Raw genomic sequence first — 19,718 nt, 5'->3', positions numbered from 1 at the left:
GTTTCATCTTCATGACTGCTTCTTCTGCATGTGTTGACATAACCCTCCCTCCCTGACAAACTTTTCTTTACTCTCTCCTCCCCCACTCTCTTAGAACAGCTGAGACTGTTTCCAAAGACCCAGCAGTCTGAATCCAAAGGACACAGACATTTACCTGTTGCAGTTAAGGAATGTTTCCTCTTGTCTAGCAGGCATTTGATGTGACAGTTCATCTTCAGAATCCTCATCACTGTACATTGCATCCTCTTTTAAAAGGTGATTAATACCACCTGAAAGACAAGAGATGTTGGTTAACTTCCCTTAATATTCCATATGCCTCACTTGCACTAGTACAGCTTCCAAATTAAAGCTGAAATATATTCATTTGTATTTTGTCATTTAATGGGAACATGCTATATTCTTAAGTCTTCATCCTACCACACAGCACAGGAGACTGTACAAGTCTCTGCAAAGCTCTCCTGAATATCCTGATTTGGCTACATGTCTTTCTCCAGTGGTGAAAACACCTATTCTCCCAATAAAAAAAATAGATGATGATCAGGAATGCCTTCTGTAGTTCCTAGACACCTAAACGATAGCTAGAATGTATGTACTTATAACCAAATATATGTGTGTGTATATATGTGTGTGTATTGATTATATATATATGTATTTCATGACAGAGCACTTGTGTAGAACAACAGACTTCCCACACAATTGCGGGAACTGTGGTTTCGTAGCTCTCTGCTCTGTGTGGTTCATTTCTATCAGCTGATAAGTGTTTCTTTCTAAATGCAACAGCAGCCTCTTTCTTCCAGGGTCCAAAAAGTCCCAAAGAAGCCAACCAAATCCCTGCTTGTGTGAACTCGGTGATGAGTCTATTCCACGCACTCCAGGCACCCTGCTGGATCCACAGCAGAGGGTGCCCAGCACAAGCCCCCTGCCCAGCGCAGCCTGGGGGCGGCTCAGGCCTCCCTGGAGAGCCCCAGCGCAGCAGGGAACAGCCCTGCAAGGCCAGCGCGTTTCTGGCCTGTCGGCTTCAGAGACGGAAGTGTCCTCACCAGCCATTTCACAGCCCTGTTGCTGCTGCTCAGCTGCTCAGACTGAAGTGACCTCACAGCTGCTTTGCTGATGCCCTTCCTGCTGCTGGCCTATCTGGGACTCAGGCAGAAGTGACCTCACAGCCTACACTGAAGCCATAAACCTGCTTCTGGCCTATCAGCAGCAGACAGCGGTGGCTTTACATCAACCGACAGCAACCGAGAGCCTGCTGACAGCATACGATCTATAGAGAAGTACGTGAGCTCACTCTCAGCATCACAACCATGTCCCACTTTTGGCAGATCAGGTACTGAAGCAGCAGTGACCTCACAATCAACATCCCAAGTACCTTCCTGCTACTTGCCTATCAGGTGCTCAGGCAGAAGTGGCCTCACAATACATTTCACAGCCATCTTCCTGCTGTTGGTCTATAAGCTTCTCATATCGGAATGACATCACAGCCACTTTGCTGACCCTGTGCCTGCCAGTGGCCTGTCATTCTTCAGGCATCAGTGACCTCACAGACAACAGTGAGGCCATTAACCTGCTTCTGGCCTAACAGCAGCACAGGCAGAGGTGACTTCACAGGGACCTACCCCAGCCAAGAGCCTGCTGATGGCCTATCAGCTGCAGAGAAAGAAGTGACCTCACAGTCAGCATCAAAGCCATGTGCCTGGTTCTTGTCTATCAGGTAGTGAAGTGGCACTGACCTTACAGGCCCACATCTGAGTCATGTGCCTGGGCCTATCATTTCCTCAGGCAGACGTGACCCCACAAGCACAATCCCCAGCCATGTCCCTGCTGCTGGCCCGTCATGTTCTCACACAGAAGTGACCCTGTCATTGACTCTCTGGAAGGTGGGGAAGGTTTTTTTCCCCAAGATTTGCTTGCTTCTGCAGTGGCATCCCAGGAGCTGGCAGAGGGCCAGCACTTAGGGAGGAATAACCCCATGCACCAGTACAGGTTGGGGGCTGACCTGCTGGAAAGCAGCTCTGCGGAGAAGGACCTGGGAGTGCTGGTGGACACCAAGTTAAGCATGAGGCAGCAATGTGCCCTTGTGGCCAAGAAGGCCAATGGTATCCTGGGGTGCATCAGGAAGAATGTTGCCAGCAGGTCGAGGGAGGTGATTCTCCCCCTCTGCTCAGTCCTGCTGAGGTCCCAGCTGGAGTACTGTGTCCAGTTCTGGGCTCCCCAGTGCAAGAGAGACACAGAGCTACTGGAATGACTCCAGCAAAGGGCTCCTAAGATGATTAGGGGACTGGAGCATCTCTCCTATGAGGAAAGGCTGAGACAGCTGAGCCTGGTTAGCCTGGAGAAGAGAAGAAACAGTATTGGCTCCAGTACTGGTCCCTGGGGGACACCATTAGTGGCTGGCTTCCAGCTGGACTCTGTGCCACTGATGACAACACTCTGAGCCCAGTACTTCAGCCAGTTGTCAGTCCACCTCATTGACCACTTATCTAGCCCATCCTTCATCTGCTAGTATATGAGGATGTTATGGGCAACAGTGTTGAAAGCTTTACTGAAGTCAAGGTAGACAACATCCGCTGCTCTCCTCTCATCCACCAAGCCTGTCACCTCATCACAGAAAGCTAATTAAACATGATTTCTCCTTTGTAAACCCATGCTGACTACTCCCAATCACCCTCCTGTCCTTCATGTGTCTGGAAATAGTAGCTAGGATTAGTTGCTCCATCATCTTCCCAGGGATCGAGGTGAGGCTGACCTCCCTGTGGTTTCCTGGATCCTCCTCCTTCTTCTTCTGCTTGAAGATAGGGGTGACATTTTCTTTCTTCTAGTGCTCAGGAACCTCTCCCAATCAACACAACCTTTCAAAGATCCATCAGCACTTGCAGGCACATCCCATTCGCACCCATGGTCTTGTGTAGATCCAATTTGTTTCAGTGTTCCCTAACCCGATCCTCTTCCACCAAAGGAAAGTCTTCTTTGCTCTGGACTGCCTTCTGATCTCAGGGGCCTTGGCTTCCTGAGGGCTGGTCTTACCAATAAAGTCTGAGGTGAAGAAGGAAATCAGTATTGTCAGGAGGGCCTCTACTACATTTAGCAGTGGGTCCACATTTTCCTTGGCCTTCATCCTGCTTATGTACTTGTAGCCGCCCTTCTTTGTCCCCTTAACATCCGTATCCTGTTTGAACACCAGGTGGGCTTTTGGTTTCCTAACCAATCCCTGCATGCTTGGACCATATCTCTGTATTCCTCCTGGGTCATCTGCCCTTTCTTCCAGCTCTTGTACACTTCCTTTTCATGCCTGAGTTTTGTCAGGAGCTCTTTGTTCATCCATGCAGATCTGCTGCTGCCTATGCAGCATTTCCTGCTTCTTGGGATTGACCATTCTTGATTTTGGAGTAGAGGATCTTGCAAAATCAGCCCGCTCTCTTGGACCCCTCTTTTCTCCAGGGCCATATCCCATGGGGCTCTTCCAAGAAGGCCAAAGTCAGCTCTCCTTAAGTCCAGGGCTGTAATTCTGCTTTTTGCCCTTCTCTCTCCTTTCAGGATCCTGAACTCCACCATCTTGTGGTTGCTGCAGCCAAGGCTGCCCCCTGCAAATGATCAGCTGAGGTCCAGCACAGCTCCTCTCCTTGTTGGCTCTTTGATCACCCGTATCAGGAAGTTGCCTTCAGTGCACTCCAGAAACCTCCTGGACTGCTTGTGCCCTGCTGTATTGTCTCTCCAGCAGATATCGGGGTGGTTCGTGTCCCCCATGAGGACCAGTGCCTGAGAAACTGAGGCTTCTTCCAATTGCCTGAAGAAGGCCTCATCTATTTCTTTTTCCTGATGTGGTGATCTGTAGCAGACACCCACTACCATGTCACCCATGCTGGTCTGCCCACTAATCTGGACCCATAAGTTCTCAGCTGGCCTCTCACCCATCTCGGCAGAGCTCCAGGCCTCCCTGCTGCTCTCGCACACAAAGGCAGCTCCCCCTCCTCACCTTCCCAGCCTGTCCTTCCTAAAGAGCTTCTATCCACCCATCACAGCATTCCAGTTGTGTGAGCTATCCCACCACATTCCCACGATCCCAGTGAGATCATAGCCCTGTAACTGCACACAGACTAATTCCTCCTCTTTTTTTTTTCCTTTTCTTTTCTTTTTTTCCCCATGCTGCATGTGCTAGTGTGCAGGCACTTCAGAGAGGCACCCTGGCATACTGACTTCCTAGAAAGGACATGGGAGCTTTCAGGCACTGGACCAAACTAGACACATGCGTGTCCATGGGAGCAAGGGAATGTCCTTGTGGGGTTGTTCACCTTCATCTTGGAAAGGTCATGATGCTCGGGAAGTGGAAGTGATGGCTGCAAAAAGGCAAACGCCACACCCACCTTCAAGCAGAGCAGTAACCAGGGGCAGGGCACAGCTGGACAAGTGCACTGAGCAGCAGCATTTTTACATGGCACTACTCCCTTTCGTCATCCCTCCTCTCCATTTTCCCACAGTCTCCTCTTTCATACAGCTTCATCTCTTCCTCTCCCTGCCTTTGGCCCATGCACTACAATTCCCGTAATTAATGGGATACTTTTGTCTCCCTGTGATCAGTGACAGAGTCCTGCTGGACTCTCTGCACCGTTATATTGGGGAAGTTCCTTCAATGCCCGCCATCAGTGACCTGAGAGTTCCAGTCTCTGTCACCTACTGCTTGATACTCTGGAGAGTCTGGCTGCTATTCAGAGGGACCTCGACATGCTGAAGAATGGGGCTTATAGGAGCCTCCTGAAATTCAGCTAAGGCAAGTGTGGTGTCCTGCACCTGGGGTGTAGTAACCCCAATAGCCTCATGCAAAGGGTCCACTGAGGGCCAAGTGTTGAGAGAACAGCTTTGCAGAAGAGGACCTGGGGCTCTTGGTGAGCAAGCTGAAGAGGAGTCACCAGTGTGCTCCGGTGGCCAAGGCCATCAGCCTAGTTTGGACTCCTAAGATGCCGCTGGCTAAGGGTGTTGAGCTCTGTGGGCAACCAGGCCCCAAAGCCCACCCCACCATGAGCTCTGGAGGAGAGCTGGCTAAAGGCATTCCAGCAGGGAAGGAAGGCTCAGGAGGGAAGCCAGCTCCTCCAAGGGAAAAGGAATTGAACAAGGCATGGCTGTCCTCATCTCCTTAAAAGAAGGTGAGGAGTAAGGAGCAGAAATGCAGCTGGAGCCAGGGGAACAGAAATGGAGCGGGGGCTTGCTGATTCCCTAGGGGCGGGGAAGAGAAGGGTACGGGGAGGGAGATCCAAGGCATTGCTTGCACCTCTTGTTTTAGCCCTTCAAAACAGGAACTGTCCACCTCACCCCAGCCCCTCCTGCTCCTCTTGCAACCAGAGAAACCTTGGCCTCTTACCCTGCCAGCCCATCTGCTTCATCCCCAGCTGGTTCCTGAGGCCATGCCTGACCAGAGGAGAGGCTGGGTGGGAGTAACACGTAAAGCCCTGTCGCGAAGGAGTGATGCACTTCACTCGTAAGAGGGAAGCAGCACTATGTTTATTGTGGTAAGATAGCGACTTAACAAAGTTCAGTCATAAATAAGAATGATTTAACAAGGTTCAATTGGCAAGGTTCACTCAGTTATTTACTGCATGAAGGACAGGGTCAGATGCACGCGCAACGGAGACCCTCCCGTTGAGTCATGAGGTTCAGAAAGGACCCCCTTGCTTTCTAAACTCCTTCTGAGAGGAGCCTGGGTGCGGCTGGATCCAGTCCTAGTCCCAGACTTGGTCAACGGTTTATGCCTAAAGGAGTGTGTGTGAAGGAGACCCTCCTGTTGAGTCACGAGGTTCAGAAAGGATCCCCTTGCTTTCTAAACTCCTTCTGAGAGGAGCCTAGGTGCAGCTGGATCCAATCTTAGTCTCAGACTTGGTCAACGGTTTATGCCTAAAGGAGTGTGTGTGAAAGGGACCCTCCCGTTGAGTCACGAGGTTCAGACTGGACCCCCTTGCTTTCCAAACTGCCCCTCAGAGAAGCCTGGGTGTGGCTGGATCCGATCCTAGTCTCAGACTTGATCAATGGTTTATGTCTAAGGAATTATGTGCACAATTAATCAGAGATATAACTCAGCAAAGTTTCGTGAAGTTCGCAGAAGTCCAGCATGCTATTAATCACTTACCAAGGATCTGCTGTGAGTAAGGAAACTCTCAACCTCGAGGAGTAACCTTGAGAGGCGTCCCTGCTCAAGAGGAGGTTCTGCAGTGCAGCCCGCTGCCATGCAGGAAAGCTCAATGGGCTCTGGGCTGCCCCCTACTGATGGGGGGGGGAGGGATGATTGACTCATAGTCATATTTGCACGCCAGATGGGTCTTAGTTGGCACATGCTCAATTAGTCCCTGTGCTGTTTACACGGAGGTCAGGTTCAGGGGGAGAGAGCACATCAGTGGGGGGGAAAGGAGCACACCGTCACAAGCCCCCAAAATGGAGAGGGTCCAGTTTTCTGCTGGAAGGACAATGGAAGGGGACCTTCACTGAAAGCTGTATACTGGCCCCGGAAATAGACAACACTGAGGGAGATGGATCCCATCCCCGGGAGCCACAGCAAGAAAGATGTCCCCATGTTTGCACCTGGAAGGAACTCACATGTCTTTCCAAATTCCTTCTTCTATCTATCTTCTTAATGAAAAACAAAACAAAACACAACAAAACTTGAAGCTCTCAGCCACTGAAATATATAAAGCCACGATCCCTTTATTATGAAGGAAAATGCAGAGCCATGGCATTTTTCACATTTGCTTCTAAATAAGAATCTTTTTCTCCAAGGATCTTTCCCTTTCATGCCTGTGCCACTCCACAGGCAGACTCAATGCTAAGTACTTCTGAAGATGACCCTGGTAGCCTGCATTTTCCTTTGTGAAAGAGCTGAGAGAGATTTGTGCTCAGTGTCAACCACCTAGCATGAGCTCTGAGTGCAGGCCAGAGCTTTCCTAAGTGCTTTCCTCAGGGCCTCCCTGACCTCCGTGTTCCGCAGGCTGTAGATGAGGGGATTGACCAGGGGCGTGAGGACGGTGTAGAAGAAGGAGAACACTTTGTTGAGCTGCCTCAGCTGGGGGGTTCTGGGCATCAGGTAGACAATGACGATGGTGCCATAGAAAACAGTGACAACGATGAGGTGAGAGGAGTAGGTGGAGAAGGCCTTTTGCCTGCCCACGCTGGACAGGATCCTGAGGATGGCAGCTATGATGCACACGTAGGAGGCCAGTGTGAACAGGAAGGGGAGGACAGCACTCAGGAAAGACATGTGAAAGACAGGAATGTGATCTTCCTCGTGTCACTGCAGGAGAGTGCGAGTAATGGGGTAAGATCACAGAAGAAGTGATCAGTTGCCTTGGGGCCACAGAACTTCAACTGGGATACAAAAGAAGTTACTACTGTGGTGATTAGAAATCCCACTAGCCAAGACCCAGCAACCGTCTGAAGACAGACCTTCCAGGTCATGAGGCTGGCATAGAGCAGGGGCTGGCAGATGGCCAAGTACTGATCATAGGACATCATGGCCAGCAGGTAACACTCAGTAGCTGCCAAACTGCCAAAAAAGTAGAACTGAGCAATACAGCCCTGAGCAGAGATGGTCCTGTTCCCAGTCAGGAAGGTGACCAGCAGCCGGGGCAGGATGGTGGAGCTGTAGCAGGTCTCCAAGGAGGACAGATTGCCCGGGAAGAAATACATGGGAGTGTGCAGGTGCTGGTCTGCCACCACCACCACAGTGACGAGGCTGTTCCCGACCACAGTCACCAAGTAGATGATGAGCGAGAGAAGGAAGAGCGGTGTCTGGAGAGTGGTTACATTCCCCATTCCCAGCAAGAGGAACTCCATCACTGATGTCTGATTATCCCACTCCCCTTTCTCCATGTAGTGCTGTGGTCTTCCTTTTTCACACTTTCCACGAAGGGGAGCTACAAGAAAGAACAGGCATTGCTCCACTAAATTAAAAAAGGAAAGGATCATAGTATCACAGGATAATTCAGGCTGAAAGGCACCTCAGGGGAGCTGTAAAGGGCATTTCTGCCAGAGAAAAGAACCATATCCTTCTGCTCTCTCAACGTTGCGTGTTTGTGCTCTGTGCTTAGTGAAAGCACAGAAATACTTCCTTCCAGACTGAAGTAATCCTCAACCCAGGAGAGCCCCTTCTGACCACAGAGGTGAGCTAAATAGAGAATGTGCATTTACTCACATTTAGACATTCTGCTTTCCTATTCCCAAGGGTTTTCTGTGGATGTCAAAGCCTAGTTTTGGGGGCTGAGATCTTTCTGTTCTGATAAGAAAAGAGGAAGCTGTGTTAGAGAAAACAAGCCTCCCAATCTGAAACAATCTTTTTGTGTGAAGTTTGCCATGTCAGTGAGTCTCTCTGAGAGCCAGCTGCCCTCTAGAAATGCCATTTTTTTTCCATTGAAAAGGAGCAGGTGAAGAGCTGACAGCCTGGATGGACAGAGGGCTGACACGGGGATTATCAGAGAGGAAGCTTAAAAGTGCATTGTGCGTTATATTTAGGAATGTGAAAAAGAAGTGAAAGCCTGAATGCAAGGAAATGGGTACCTCTGAGCAAACCAGCCAAAAAGAAAATGACTTTGAAAAGGGAGGAAGGGGAAAGGACAGGGAGGATCATTTGCTTGACAACTTTCCCTCCTTAGCGGTGGTTCCCGAGGGCTCTGGGGCTGCCTCCCTGCACACCCCAGCCCAATAGCTGGACCTCAGCACAGCCAGCTGTGCTCATGGGGCTCCCTGCTCAGCACTGCTGGGCACTGGGATGGGGGGCCCAGGGTGCTGAGGAAAGGGGGGCAGGAGCAGGGTCAAGGGCATGGGCAATGCCAGGACATGCCTGACTGCATGGTTGGGGAAAGTCCATGCTTGAGACGCACAGTCCTCTGCCTGGTGCCCTTTCTGGGGTTCTCACAAAAATAGTGATAGAGAAAATCATGTCCCTGCTTTTCCCTTCCTCTCCCTTTAGACTTTTCAGTGAGTTGGAGATGTGCAAGCAGATGCCTGGACTGTTCAGAGAGCTCTTGCGATGGATGAGCTTCCACACTCTCACCCATCTCCTAGGCTTTCCCTAGAGGCCTTAACAATAGACAGCAGTAAGAGAGGTTTCCAGAATCAGCACAGAATGACTGAGGTCCCAACCCTCCCCACTGCATGAGTGAGAGTCAAATGTGAGAAAGCTGAGGGTCTGAGACTAAATCGTATAAGACTATGAGGAAGAGGGGAGAGGAAAAGTCCATAACAGTTGGTGAAGTGAACGACAAAGCATTTCTAGCCCTGAACAGCCTGCGCAGACTCTTCCTCCATCCCAGCCGAGGTGGGTGAGTGCCCTGGGGCCGGCTCCAGCACAGCAGCAGCCCTGCTGTAAGTCAGCACCTGCAGCCCCTCCCCAAGAACTCTGCTGCGTGGTGCCAGGGACTCAGGGGGGCCTGCGGGAAGGAGGGAGCTGCGGGGAAGACATGCAGGAAAGGACAGGACTGACACTAAGGTATCATCAAAAATTTCAACTGTGTAAAAACTCAGCAGAAAAATAAAGAACACCCTGACTTACCTCAGGACACCAAGCACCAACCTGCAGTCCTCAGCATGAAGGGGTGACCTCTGCGCTGATGGTGCCAGACAATGATGATCAAGGTCGGCATTTCACCCTCTGCCTCTTCCCCACCACATCCTTCTCTTCCCTGAGCTCTCTGCAAACCCTGACCAAGGGGTCAGGCATTCCTCTGCCCTTGCCATCTCCTTCCAGCAGCACCTGTGGTACATTTCCAGCAGCACCCAAATGCCCCCTGCTCTCCAGAGTTTCCTGGGATTTATAGCACTAATGAGTCTCTGAAGGCTCCTGCTGCAGCTGCTCTCTCCCTAGGGAATGCAGAGTGAGCAATGCGTAATTAGCTCTCAAAGGAGACCGAAACCTCTGAACTGCTGGATACTTTGTAAATTCCCCTGGCAAGGCTTTCTTTTCAAATAACTCTGGGCCATTTCAACTTTGGGTTATACTCCATTTGGAAAGGAAACTGAGGTAGGCAATGGCTAGGACTCCTCCAAACTCATGAAGCAGAACCAGGAGGGATCCATGAATGGGCTTCCCCTCACCTCCCTGCAGACAACTGCCTGTTCACTGACTCACTCAGGTTTAGAGAGCCCTGCTTGCCTGAGCTGGTCCCTCCAGTCTCCTGCGATGGTCAGAGGGGAGGAAGAGGCCAAGCCACAGGCATTTCCTCCCAGCCATGGAGACTTGCCCTAGGGGATGGGGTGAGTCCCCCGCAGGTGCCAGGCTCTGTCCCCTGAGGGGAAAGGGCCCCCAAACCTCTCCCTGAGGCACAGGGGCCTGGCGTGCCAGGGGCTGAAGGGAGCAAAGATACCAATATATCCTTGTGGTTTGGGTCCATCTCTCCTCCCTGGGAGGTACTCTGGGGCCTCCTTTGCTCCTGTTGTGGCACAAACAGGTGCCACTGGGCATGATTCCTCTTGGCCCTGTTGGACTTGCATGTCATGAGATGCAGTCTCCTCAGCCTCTTCACTGTCTGGAAAAGAAGGAGAGGGCAGCCCAGTGGACACAGACATTGGTGCTGTAGCTTCTAAGGACAAGAGACCTGAATCTAAGGGGGAGGACTGATTTTTTGACAGTCACTGTCATTTCAATATAAGTGCCAACTCAGAGCTGTGCACATTGGAGCTTCACATGAGTGCTCCTCACCCCCTCAGGAGTGCTGGTGTGAGGGAGGCCTTTCCCTGTGCACAGGAAGGCAGTGCAACTCAGCTCTTGTAGTGTGTCTCTGGCCTCCAGCTGCCTTTTTGAAAAGATGATAAATCACCTTGAAACTCCATGTCACATCTCCACACTTGCTCAGTCTTTCTCAAATGCCCAGGATCATCAGAAAGGGCCCCAGACACAAATATTGTAAGATCAAAGGATAATTCATGTTGGAAGGAACATCTTGAAGTTTCTACTTCCAGCTCCTGCTCAAGGCAGGGTCAGGATGGCATCAGACCACTTTGCTCAGAGCTTTATCCATCAGGTCTTGAAAACCTCCAAGGATGGAGACTACACATCCTGCATGTTTAGACAACCTGTTCTAATACTTGATTATCCTCATGGTGAAAAGTATTTTCCTTCTCTCTGTCATTCAGTCTGCACCACTCTTCGTTCAACTTCTCCTCTCTCTTTTCCACCCACAGAGCACCACTGTGAAGAGCCTGGCTCTATCATCTTTATGACCTCATCATAGGTATTGAAAAGTTGGTATAATTTCTCCCCAAAGTCGACTCTTCTCCAGCCTGAATAAGCCTCATTCTTTCACCTGTCCTCACAGGGAAAATGCTGCAACCCCCTGAGCATCTGCATGGCCCTCTGCTGAACTCGCTCCAGTTTGTCAATGTCTTTTGTATATTGGGGGCCCAAACTGGACACATTACTCTGGATGTGGCCTAACAAGCACTAAGTAATGGTGGACGACAACTTCCCTCAATCTACTGGCCATGCTCCTGTTCACACACCCCAGGATGCTGTTGGCCTTCCTTGCTCCATGGACACTCTGCTGGCTCCTGTCCACCTTGCTGTGCACCAGGATCCCCAGGGACTTTTCCGCAGCACTGCTCCCATCTAGTCTGTCTCCTTCTTCGATCACTGCAAGAGTTCCTCCTTCCCGGGGCAGAATTTGGCCCTTGTCCTTGCTTGAAATTCATGAGGATCCTGTTGTCTTTTCCTGCAGCCTAAGTCCTTCTGCATGGTTGCCATGTCCTTGTGCATAGCAACTGGTTCTCCTGATTTCTTGTCATGTGCAGGCCTCTCCCTGGCAACTGATGAAGATCTAAAACAGGTCAGGTCCAAGGATAGGCCCCCAAGAGACTCCACTTTTTAATGCCCACCAGGTTCAGTATGACCCATATTCTCTCTGTTCTGAGCCCAATCACCCAATCAGTGTTTTATTCATCTGGGCATCCACCCATCTAGACCATCACATCCTGACTTGGATACAAGACTACTGTGGGAGACTGTGTCAAAAACCTTGAAAAAGGTAAGTATAGTGAGAACACCTACGGGAGATCTGGGGAGGAGTCAGGGGACTGGCAGAGCACGTGAGAGCAGCCCCAAAGTGTGCTCTCTGCATGCTGACTGAATTCCCATCAAGGCCGGACATGCACATTCCATTTTGTCAACAATGTCTAGCTGCTTCACAGCCAGCAGCTACTCAAGGTTAGCACAACTGAGATAAGGAAATAGTTCTAGCAGCTAAAAGGGGCCCTTAGAATACACAGAGTGAGTCCTGCCTGGGTGTCCGACCCATGCGTCCAGCAGCCTCCCATCAATGGCCCCTCTGTGAGGTGCCTGGGGCTCCCTGTGCAGTTTGGAGAGTAAGTCCTTCATTAAATCTACTCTGTTTAAACCCCTCATGAACCTTGAACCATGAACACTTTCCCACCTTGCGCTCATATTTGCTGTTGTCGGCAGGATACCAATGTAGAGATGCCTCTTTGGGGATAAGAGGAGCAGGGTTAGGTTGGAAGCTGCATTCCTGGGTGGCCTGCTGCAGGTCGGTGGGCACCCACGGCTCACAAGCTGGCAGGGTGGGTCTCCCCCGCAGCATGGCCAGAGCTAGAGAGTGAGCCAGGGGGATTCCCCAGAGTGTCTCATGGAACTGGTCTCCAAGCTCCAGCTGGAAAAAGCAGGGCTAGTGGCACGAAAGGCAGCAGGGCATCTGGGGTGGATCCTACTGACTGCGCTCCACACCCTGGACGAGGCATTGCTGACGCAGTGCCAGCGAATTGGGCAGTTGGAAAGTGATCTTGAAGCTGCTAAGGAGACTCACCAGCTGACCCAGGATGTTGTGATTACAAGCACGGATGGAGCCGAGAAGCTGGAGCACTGATGTGCCATTGTGGCCGCCCGCATGGCAAATCGCTGGTAGCGATAGGGGGGCTGTCAAGATGTCCGTCTCCTGGTGGTGTGGGCACTGGTGCAAAAAGTGGACTGGGATCCAGAAACTTTGGATGGGAATATCTGGGACCCCGACAAACTCCCCAGTTTGGAGTCAGACACAGAGCATGAGGGGGAGGCAGCTGCATGCCTGGTAGCAAAGCAGCGGCTCACTGGACTGAACGCAGCCAATTTGTGAGGGACCACAACTACTCGCAATCTTAAAGCCTCAGAGCTGCAGGATGTGCATGGGCGCTACAGGCAGCAACCCCATGAAGGGTTATTAGAGCGGCTGTTAAGGTTGTGGGATGATGGGGCAATCGTGGTTTATTTTACTAGAGAGGAGCTACTAGAAAGAGCTTCTAGTTATCCAGGATGGGAGCTCTGCTCCAGTTTCCCAGGAGAGCGCAGGGAGGGACCTGCAACACCCACTGCCCCGCCAGCAGTGTGCATGGAGGGGGAGCTGCCAGCGGCACAAACAGGGGCCAGGAAGTGTTGCCCCCGTTATACTCACTTAGCTCCATAGCAGTTGCAGACCAAAAAGAGTTATATCCACAGAGGGCAAAAGCCTGGGAAGGTGTGGCAAACTGATTATATTGGACCCTTCCTGGAGAACCAGTGGCACAGATATGTCCTGAACCTCTGTAGATACCTGCTCTGGTCTATTGTACACCCACTCCTGTGCTGCAGCTACTCAGCTGGCAATTCCATTAAACTAGAACCTCCTTTTATTACTTGTGCTGTCCCGCAATTCCTCATTCTGTTATCTACTTAGAGGCACCACAAGTCAGGGTGAGCCATCTGCACACACACATTCACAGCTGACACAAGAGAGCTTCAGTCTGGATGACCTTGAGAAACCTGAGGGTTTGGCCAACAGAAACCTCATGGAGTTTTACAAAGAGAAGGGGCAAGTCCTGCACCTGGGGAAGGATAACTCCATGCTTCAGGGCAGGTTGGGACCTTATCAGTTCAGGAGTGACCCTGAGGAGAAGGGCCTGGGCGTTGTGAGAAACACCACATGAGCGAGTGGGCACGCTCATTGTGAATAAGACGAAATGACTATGGGATGCATTAGGAAGAGCTTGGCCACCCACACAAGGGGAGCCATTATCCCCCTCGACTCAGCACTGGGGTGGCCACAGCTGGAGTAGTGTGTCCCAGGGTGGGGCTCCCAGAAGCTCTTCTTGGTAGTGGGAAGCAGCACAACAAGAGGAAACAGTCACAATCTGCAGCTTGGGAGGTTCAGACTGGACATTAACATGAATCAATGTCACTCCATTGCAAGGCATTGCACTGCCTTCCAGGCTCTGCACTGGAGCCCGGGCAGGAGCACTGCAGTGTGTGCGCATGTCCTGAGAAGCCCAGGGTCAAAAATGTGGGACATCCAGGCAGCCAGGGCTGTACAGCCCCCAGGGAGAGTCAGGGTGCTGGGGGGGATCCAGGGTGCCAGGGACTGTACCCAGGCGAGAAGTGCTGCCCTGAAGTGACGCTGAAAAGCCCAAGCACCACCTGAGGCCCAGAGATGAGAAAGCACTTCCACTAGGCTCAGGTAGAAGGAAAGCTGGGCAAAATTCATGGGAAATGGGAAAACTTCCCCAGATTTGCTCCCTAGCCTGGCCCATGGCTTTGCAGCCTGGCAGGGACCAGGGTCCCAGATAAAGTCCTCCGGATGATGTGTGTTAAGGGCACGTTTGCTCTTTTCCGGCGTATCATCTCTATCTTAAGGATCACAGACCGAGACTAGGACTTTTTAAAACAAAGAGCCTGCTTTGGTGCCTCAAGGAGGAAGGCTGCGTCCTGTCCCAGACTGTCCTACATCCTGCTTCTACAAAAAGAGCAACCCATAGTAGAAACCAGTTTTGAGGCTCACCAAAGCATCTGAGCCTGTGGCAACATTTTGTTCTCTTTCATCCCACATGACTTCGATCCTGTCTTTGAAAAATGCCAACCCCCAAACCAACCCCCAAGCCTCAGCTTCCCGCACAGGACTGCCCAGTGCAGAGACCTGTCAGGGCAGGGGTGCAGAAGTGACTTCTCTAGTGCCCCCTTTTTAGATATTTCACAGCCTTTGACACCTTTTTGAGGTGTTCCTGAAGAATTTATGAGCAAGTTTTGGAAAATAACTGGGGTGACGGGAGGTGTCTGCTTTCCAGAACATGAGGGGAAATCTCTCAGCTCTCTCCCTGGCTGTGCCATCTCCATGGTGGTGACCTAATGAGCCCCCAGATGACATGAGCTGAGGTCACAGTGGGGTGTGCCACATCAGAGGAAGGTCTCCCCAGTGACGTGGCGGTGCCCTCAAATCCCTGTAAGGCCTGGGCGCAGCTGGCCACTGCTCACATGCTCCCTACCGCTGCCTTTCGGCGCTACTTCAAGGCAAGCAGTGGGGACAGGAGGCAGCAGGGCCATGTTGGGGCCCCTCACTGACAGGCAGAGGAGAAGGGACACATTGGAGAGGAGTTTTGGGTGAAGAGACAGGAAAAGCGTGCTTCCTCCCCCGCTGCATAGGGGGGTTGAGGGAAGGGAGCAAGCAAGATGGAGGGCTGCTGGATGCAGACCATGAGCCTGGACCACAGTTCCTTGTTCCCAACATTCCTGTGGCTCTCCACCAAAGGTAAGAGTTTCAGGATCTCCTTGCTGAGGTGTCCCACAGAAAGACTGTTAATTGCAAAAATGGCTGTGGATCCCAGGCTGTGGGAGTGGCTGGACAGGGCTGAGGGCTGCCAAAAGAACCCTGTCTGAAGGTCCCATCTGGCTTGGGGGACAATGTGGCAACCAGGACTCCCGGGTCCTGGGGCTGGAGCTGCCCTGAGCCCCAAGGCTCCTGTGGGACTGGCTCCATCCCCTTGTGGAGAGTGGGCAATCCATAGCCAGGCTTCTGTGGGACTGGGTCCCCCTTTGGCATCTGACTCTGGCATGAAAGGGGTCTTGTGCCCTGCAGCTGGGGTGTCCTGCAGCTCCCAAGGGGCTCTCAAGAGCCTGCTGGAAATGCCCATATGGGAAATGGATCCTTCACCTTGTAATAACTCCAAGGTGTCTGCTTCTTTCGGAGAACCTCTGCTCCTTCTCCATGGATCCTTTTAGGCTTCCAACTTGGCAGAGCATGGTTTGGGCTCAGAGATGTTGTCCTCAGATGGCCTCAGTCCCTGCCCTCCTGCAAACTTGGGTCAAACCTCTGCACCCAAAAGACTGCACCCAAAAGACTGCCTCCCTGTTGGGGAGAGCAGCCTGGGAACAGTGGGGGTGCCATGGCCACCCCACAAGTCCCTGCTGACACCAAGCCTTTTTCTCTGAGCCGGGGGGGCAGCACTGGGGGCAGTCCAGTAGGGCCATCTCCCCCAGCCCCCTCCCGGACACACACCTCCACTGCCCAGTACCGGCAGGCCCAGAGCTACTCTGCCCCTGGCTGCCCCATGACCCTGGGGCTCCTCAGCCCTGTGGAGCAACGCGCCAGGGCCCAGCCCGGCCCCGCACAGAGCAGCCCCTGCCTGGCTGCGGCCCAGCCCTGCCAGGCACAGCGCGAGGGCTGCCGAGCCCTGGGGCTGCTGTGGGCAGGGGACCGGGGCCCCAGTGGCGACAAGGCCCTGCCCTGCCCTGCCCTGCCCTGGGGGCAGCAGGACGATGCCTATGGGCTGCAGTGCCCCGGCCATGCCCAGGGCCCCCACGCTGGCGCCAGGGCTGGCACCAGCACAGGCCCCGCGGCTGCTCCCCTGCATCCCCCACAGCCCCTGGACACAGGGCAGCCAGAAGCCCCGTGGGGACCCTGCGGCAAAGCCCAGCTCCGGCGGGGCAGCAGCCAGGCCCCGGGACCCCGCACTGTCCGCGCACACGGGTCCACGCTGCCCTGAGGCCCCGCGATGCCCCGTGATGCCCTGCGCTGCTGCCCACAACATGGCGCCCCACCGTGGGGGAGGGGGCAAAGCCGCCTGCCAGAGCAGGAGGCCGTACTGTTTCCATGGCAACGCCCTCAGTGCTGCCCTCCTATTGGCTGGGAAGAGGAAGGCGGGGATGGATTTGACTGACAGCTCTGTCAGCCAATCAGAGTCCAGCATATAGAAAAAAAAAGAGGTGAAAGCAGAGCAGGAGCAAAGCCGGAGGGAGGGAGCAGGCGAGAGCGGGTGTGAGCGGGGCTGGCGGGGCTGCGGGCGCCTTCAGCTGCCAGCAGGTGCCCTCCCACCGGGGTGGGGACAGCGGTGCTGGCCCCGGGGCTGCTTTCCTGCAGGAGCTGCAGCAGGGGCTGGTGGGGCTGTGAGCACGGCACAGAGCGACCGGGGACAGAGCGGGCAGCTGCCCTGCAGCCAGACGTGCCGGCCTGCCCTGAGCAGCTGCTGCTGCTGGGGTTTGGGGGGCAGGAAGCTTTGCCCCTGCTGGGGGTCGGAGACCCATGTGAAAGCGTTTCCCTGAGCTGCTGCTGCCACCGCAGCCCCCAGGTGCTGCTCTGAGCTGTGTTTGGGAGGTGCTGGGCAAAGTGTGAGCAGGCTGCTGGTGTCCTCGCGAGGGGCCCTTCCCAGTGGTGTCTTTTGTTGTGAAAATGGCATTTCCGAGTGTCTCTGAGAGAGGCTGTCCCCGCATGTCACGCCGTGCCTTAGCTGTTGTTTTTGCTCCCTGCCTCTTGCTTTGCCCCGAGACCTGTGACCCTGGCAGCAGCCTGCAGGGTGTTTCCAGAGCAGCTCTGTAAGTGGGAGCTGTTTTGCTTATCAAGGGCCTTGAAAGTGGCTGAATGGCCAGTGCTCCCACTTGCCGTTGTTCTTTCCATGCTCCTAGGTCAGGGTGAAGAGTTGCTGACTTGTGGCTCTGCTGGTTTCACCAACTGAGATGCCCTGGCCTGAGTCCTTCCACGTGTCTCCAACTGTCAGGGCATAAAAGAGGAGAATGCTGGTTGTCCTGAATGCGTAGAGGATTTGCTGGGTTTGTTCAGCACTGGGGAAGGGACCAGACTTGTGAGTTGCGGGAAGGCTTCTCCCTCTGCCTGGGACATGAAGGCCTGCTGTCTTACTACATGTAGAGACTACCTGGGCAAAAGTTAATCTTTTTTCGGGGGTAGTAACTGGTCCACAATCGGTGTTTTGCTGCACTCTGAGCATTGGGAAGCCACGAGGTGAATCACGAGGCTGTTCAGGAGCTGGCTGAGCCTTGGGGGAGGCAGGGGGAGCTGCAGGCAGCAACAGCCACATGGTCAGGTTGTGGGTAGTGAGGTCACTGGTGACTAAGAGAGCTATGCCAGAAAATCACCAATGTCAAAGCAATTCTTTGTCAGTAGCTGATAGGCCAGCAGGAGGCACATGGTTCGGCTGTTGGTTCTGAGGTCACTTCTGCCTGAGCACCTGATAGGCCAGCTGGAGGAAGAAGGCTTGGCTGTTGATTGTGAGGTCACTTCTGAGTGCTGAACTGATTGGATAGCAGCAGAGCTGTGGCTGGAAAGGTGCTTGTGAGGTCATTTCTCCCTGAGCAGTTGGTAGGGCAGCAGCAGGTACGTGGTTGGGATATGAGCTTTTGCGATCACTTCTGCCTGAGCAGCTGATAGATCAGCATTTGGCGCATGGCAGGGGAAGTTCTAGTGAGATAACAGCAGCCACACGACCAGCACTGGCCTAGCAGGCACTGAGCCACAAGTGACCTCACAATTGAAAACAGCAGCCATGGGCCTAGCACTGGCCTATCAGGCACTGAGCCACAAGTGACCTCACAATAACAAACACAAGGCACAAAATACGCACTGACCTATCAGGCACTGAGCTCTCAGTGACATCACAAGCCCAAAGAGCAACCGCATAACCAGCACTACAGTATCAGGCACTGAGGCACAAATGACCTCACAACCACAAACAGCAGCCACATGACCAGCACTTGCCTATCTGGCACTGAGGCAGACGTGACCTCACAAGCACAAAGAGCAATAATATGTGTCCTTGTTGCCTGTCATTTACAGATGCACAAGTGGCCTAACAATGTGCATCAAAGGAATTTGTTTGCTGCTTGCCTATGTGGGTCTGAGGAAGTAGTGACTTCACAGGCTTCATCAAAGCCATGTGCCATCTGCTGGCCTGTCACATAGTAAGGCAGTAGTGACCTCACAAACAAAAACAGCAGCCATGGGCCTTCCATTGGCCTCTCAATACTGAAAGAAAAGCGACCTCACAGTCTGCACTGAAGCCATGTGCCTGCTGCTGGCCTATCATGGACCGAGGCACACGATCCCCAGAAGCACTAACAGCACTAACCTCCCTACCACTGCTCTACCAGGTGCTCATGCAGAAGGGAGCTCAAAACCAGAAACAGCAGCAATGGACCTTCTCCCCATTTATGAGGCAGTGAGACACAAAGGACCTCACCATCATCACCAAAGCTAATGGGCACGCTGTTGGCCTCCCAGGTTGAGAGGTACAACTCACCTCATGAGCGCAAATGGCATCGACGTGCCTGCTGCTGCCCTATCTGGGACCGAGTCACAAGGGATCTGAAAAGTGCAAACCTACAAACACACTGTCTCTGCCCCACAGAGCTGCCTCTTCTGCTAGATACAACCAGGTGCCAGCAAGAAGAGATGGATGCAGGACACTCGCCTCTTGCACACTCCCCAGACACTGCTCTGCTCACTGCCTTCCCTTGGCTTCTCAACCCAGACACACAGCGAAGTTCTGACAGTGACACCGCAAGGTGGCCCAGGCACTCAAGGCCCACAAGGCCTGTGCAAATGAGCAGCACAAGATCAGGCAGGGACAGAGCTGGCTCCTTGGGCGATACTGCTCTTTTCAGAGGGAAGGATCCTGCTTTCTTTGGGCACAGCAGGCTGCTGCTTTCCACCTCCATCCCCTCAGGTACC

At 53.0% G+C, this 19,718-nt stretch overlaps 1 protein-coding gene across 1 annotated transcript; it reads right to left on the bottom strand.

The window, feature by feature from the left end:
- Nucleotides 1-6,889: 6,889 nt before the first annotated feature.
- Nucleotides 6,890-9,617, bottom strand: LOC136995961 (olfactory receptor 5B21-like). Its single transcript, XM_067316957.1, has 3 exons — nucleotides 9,548-9,617; nucleotides 7,423-7,892; nucleotides 6,890-7,261 (listed from the first exon to the last, which is right to left on the bottom strand). The coding sequence occupies exons 1-3, from the start codon at nucleotides 9,615-9,617 to the stop codon at nucleotides 6,890-6,892; spliced, it is 912 nt and encodes a 303-aa protein (XP_067173058.1).
- Between the last annotated feature and the right edge of the window lie 10,101 nt (nucleotides 9,618-19,718).

This window comes from Apteryx mantelli, unplaced genomic scaffold (assembly GCF_036417845.1).
Source record: "Apteryx mantelli isolate bAptMan1 unplaced genomic scaffold, bAptMan1.hap1 HAP1_SCAFFOLD_20, whole genome shotgun sequence".
In the NCBI taxonomy this organism is placed as follows: domain Eukaryota; kingdom Metazoa; phylum Chordata; class Aves; order Apterygiformes; family Apterygidae; genus Apteryx; species Apteryx mantelli.
The sequence above is the reverse complement of the archived record's forward strand: the minus strand, read 5'-3'. Positions and strand labels throughout refer to the sequence as shown.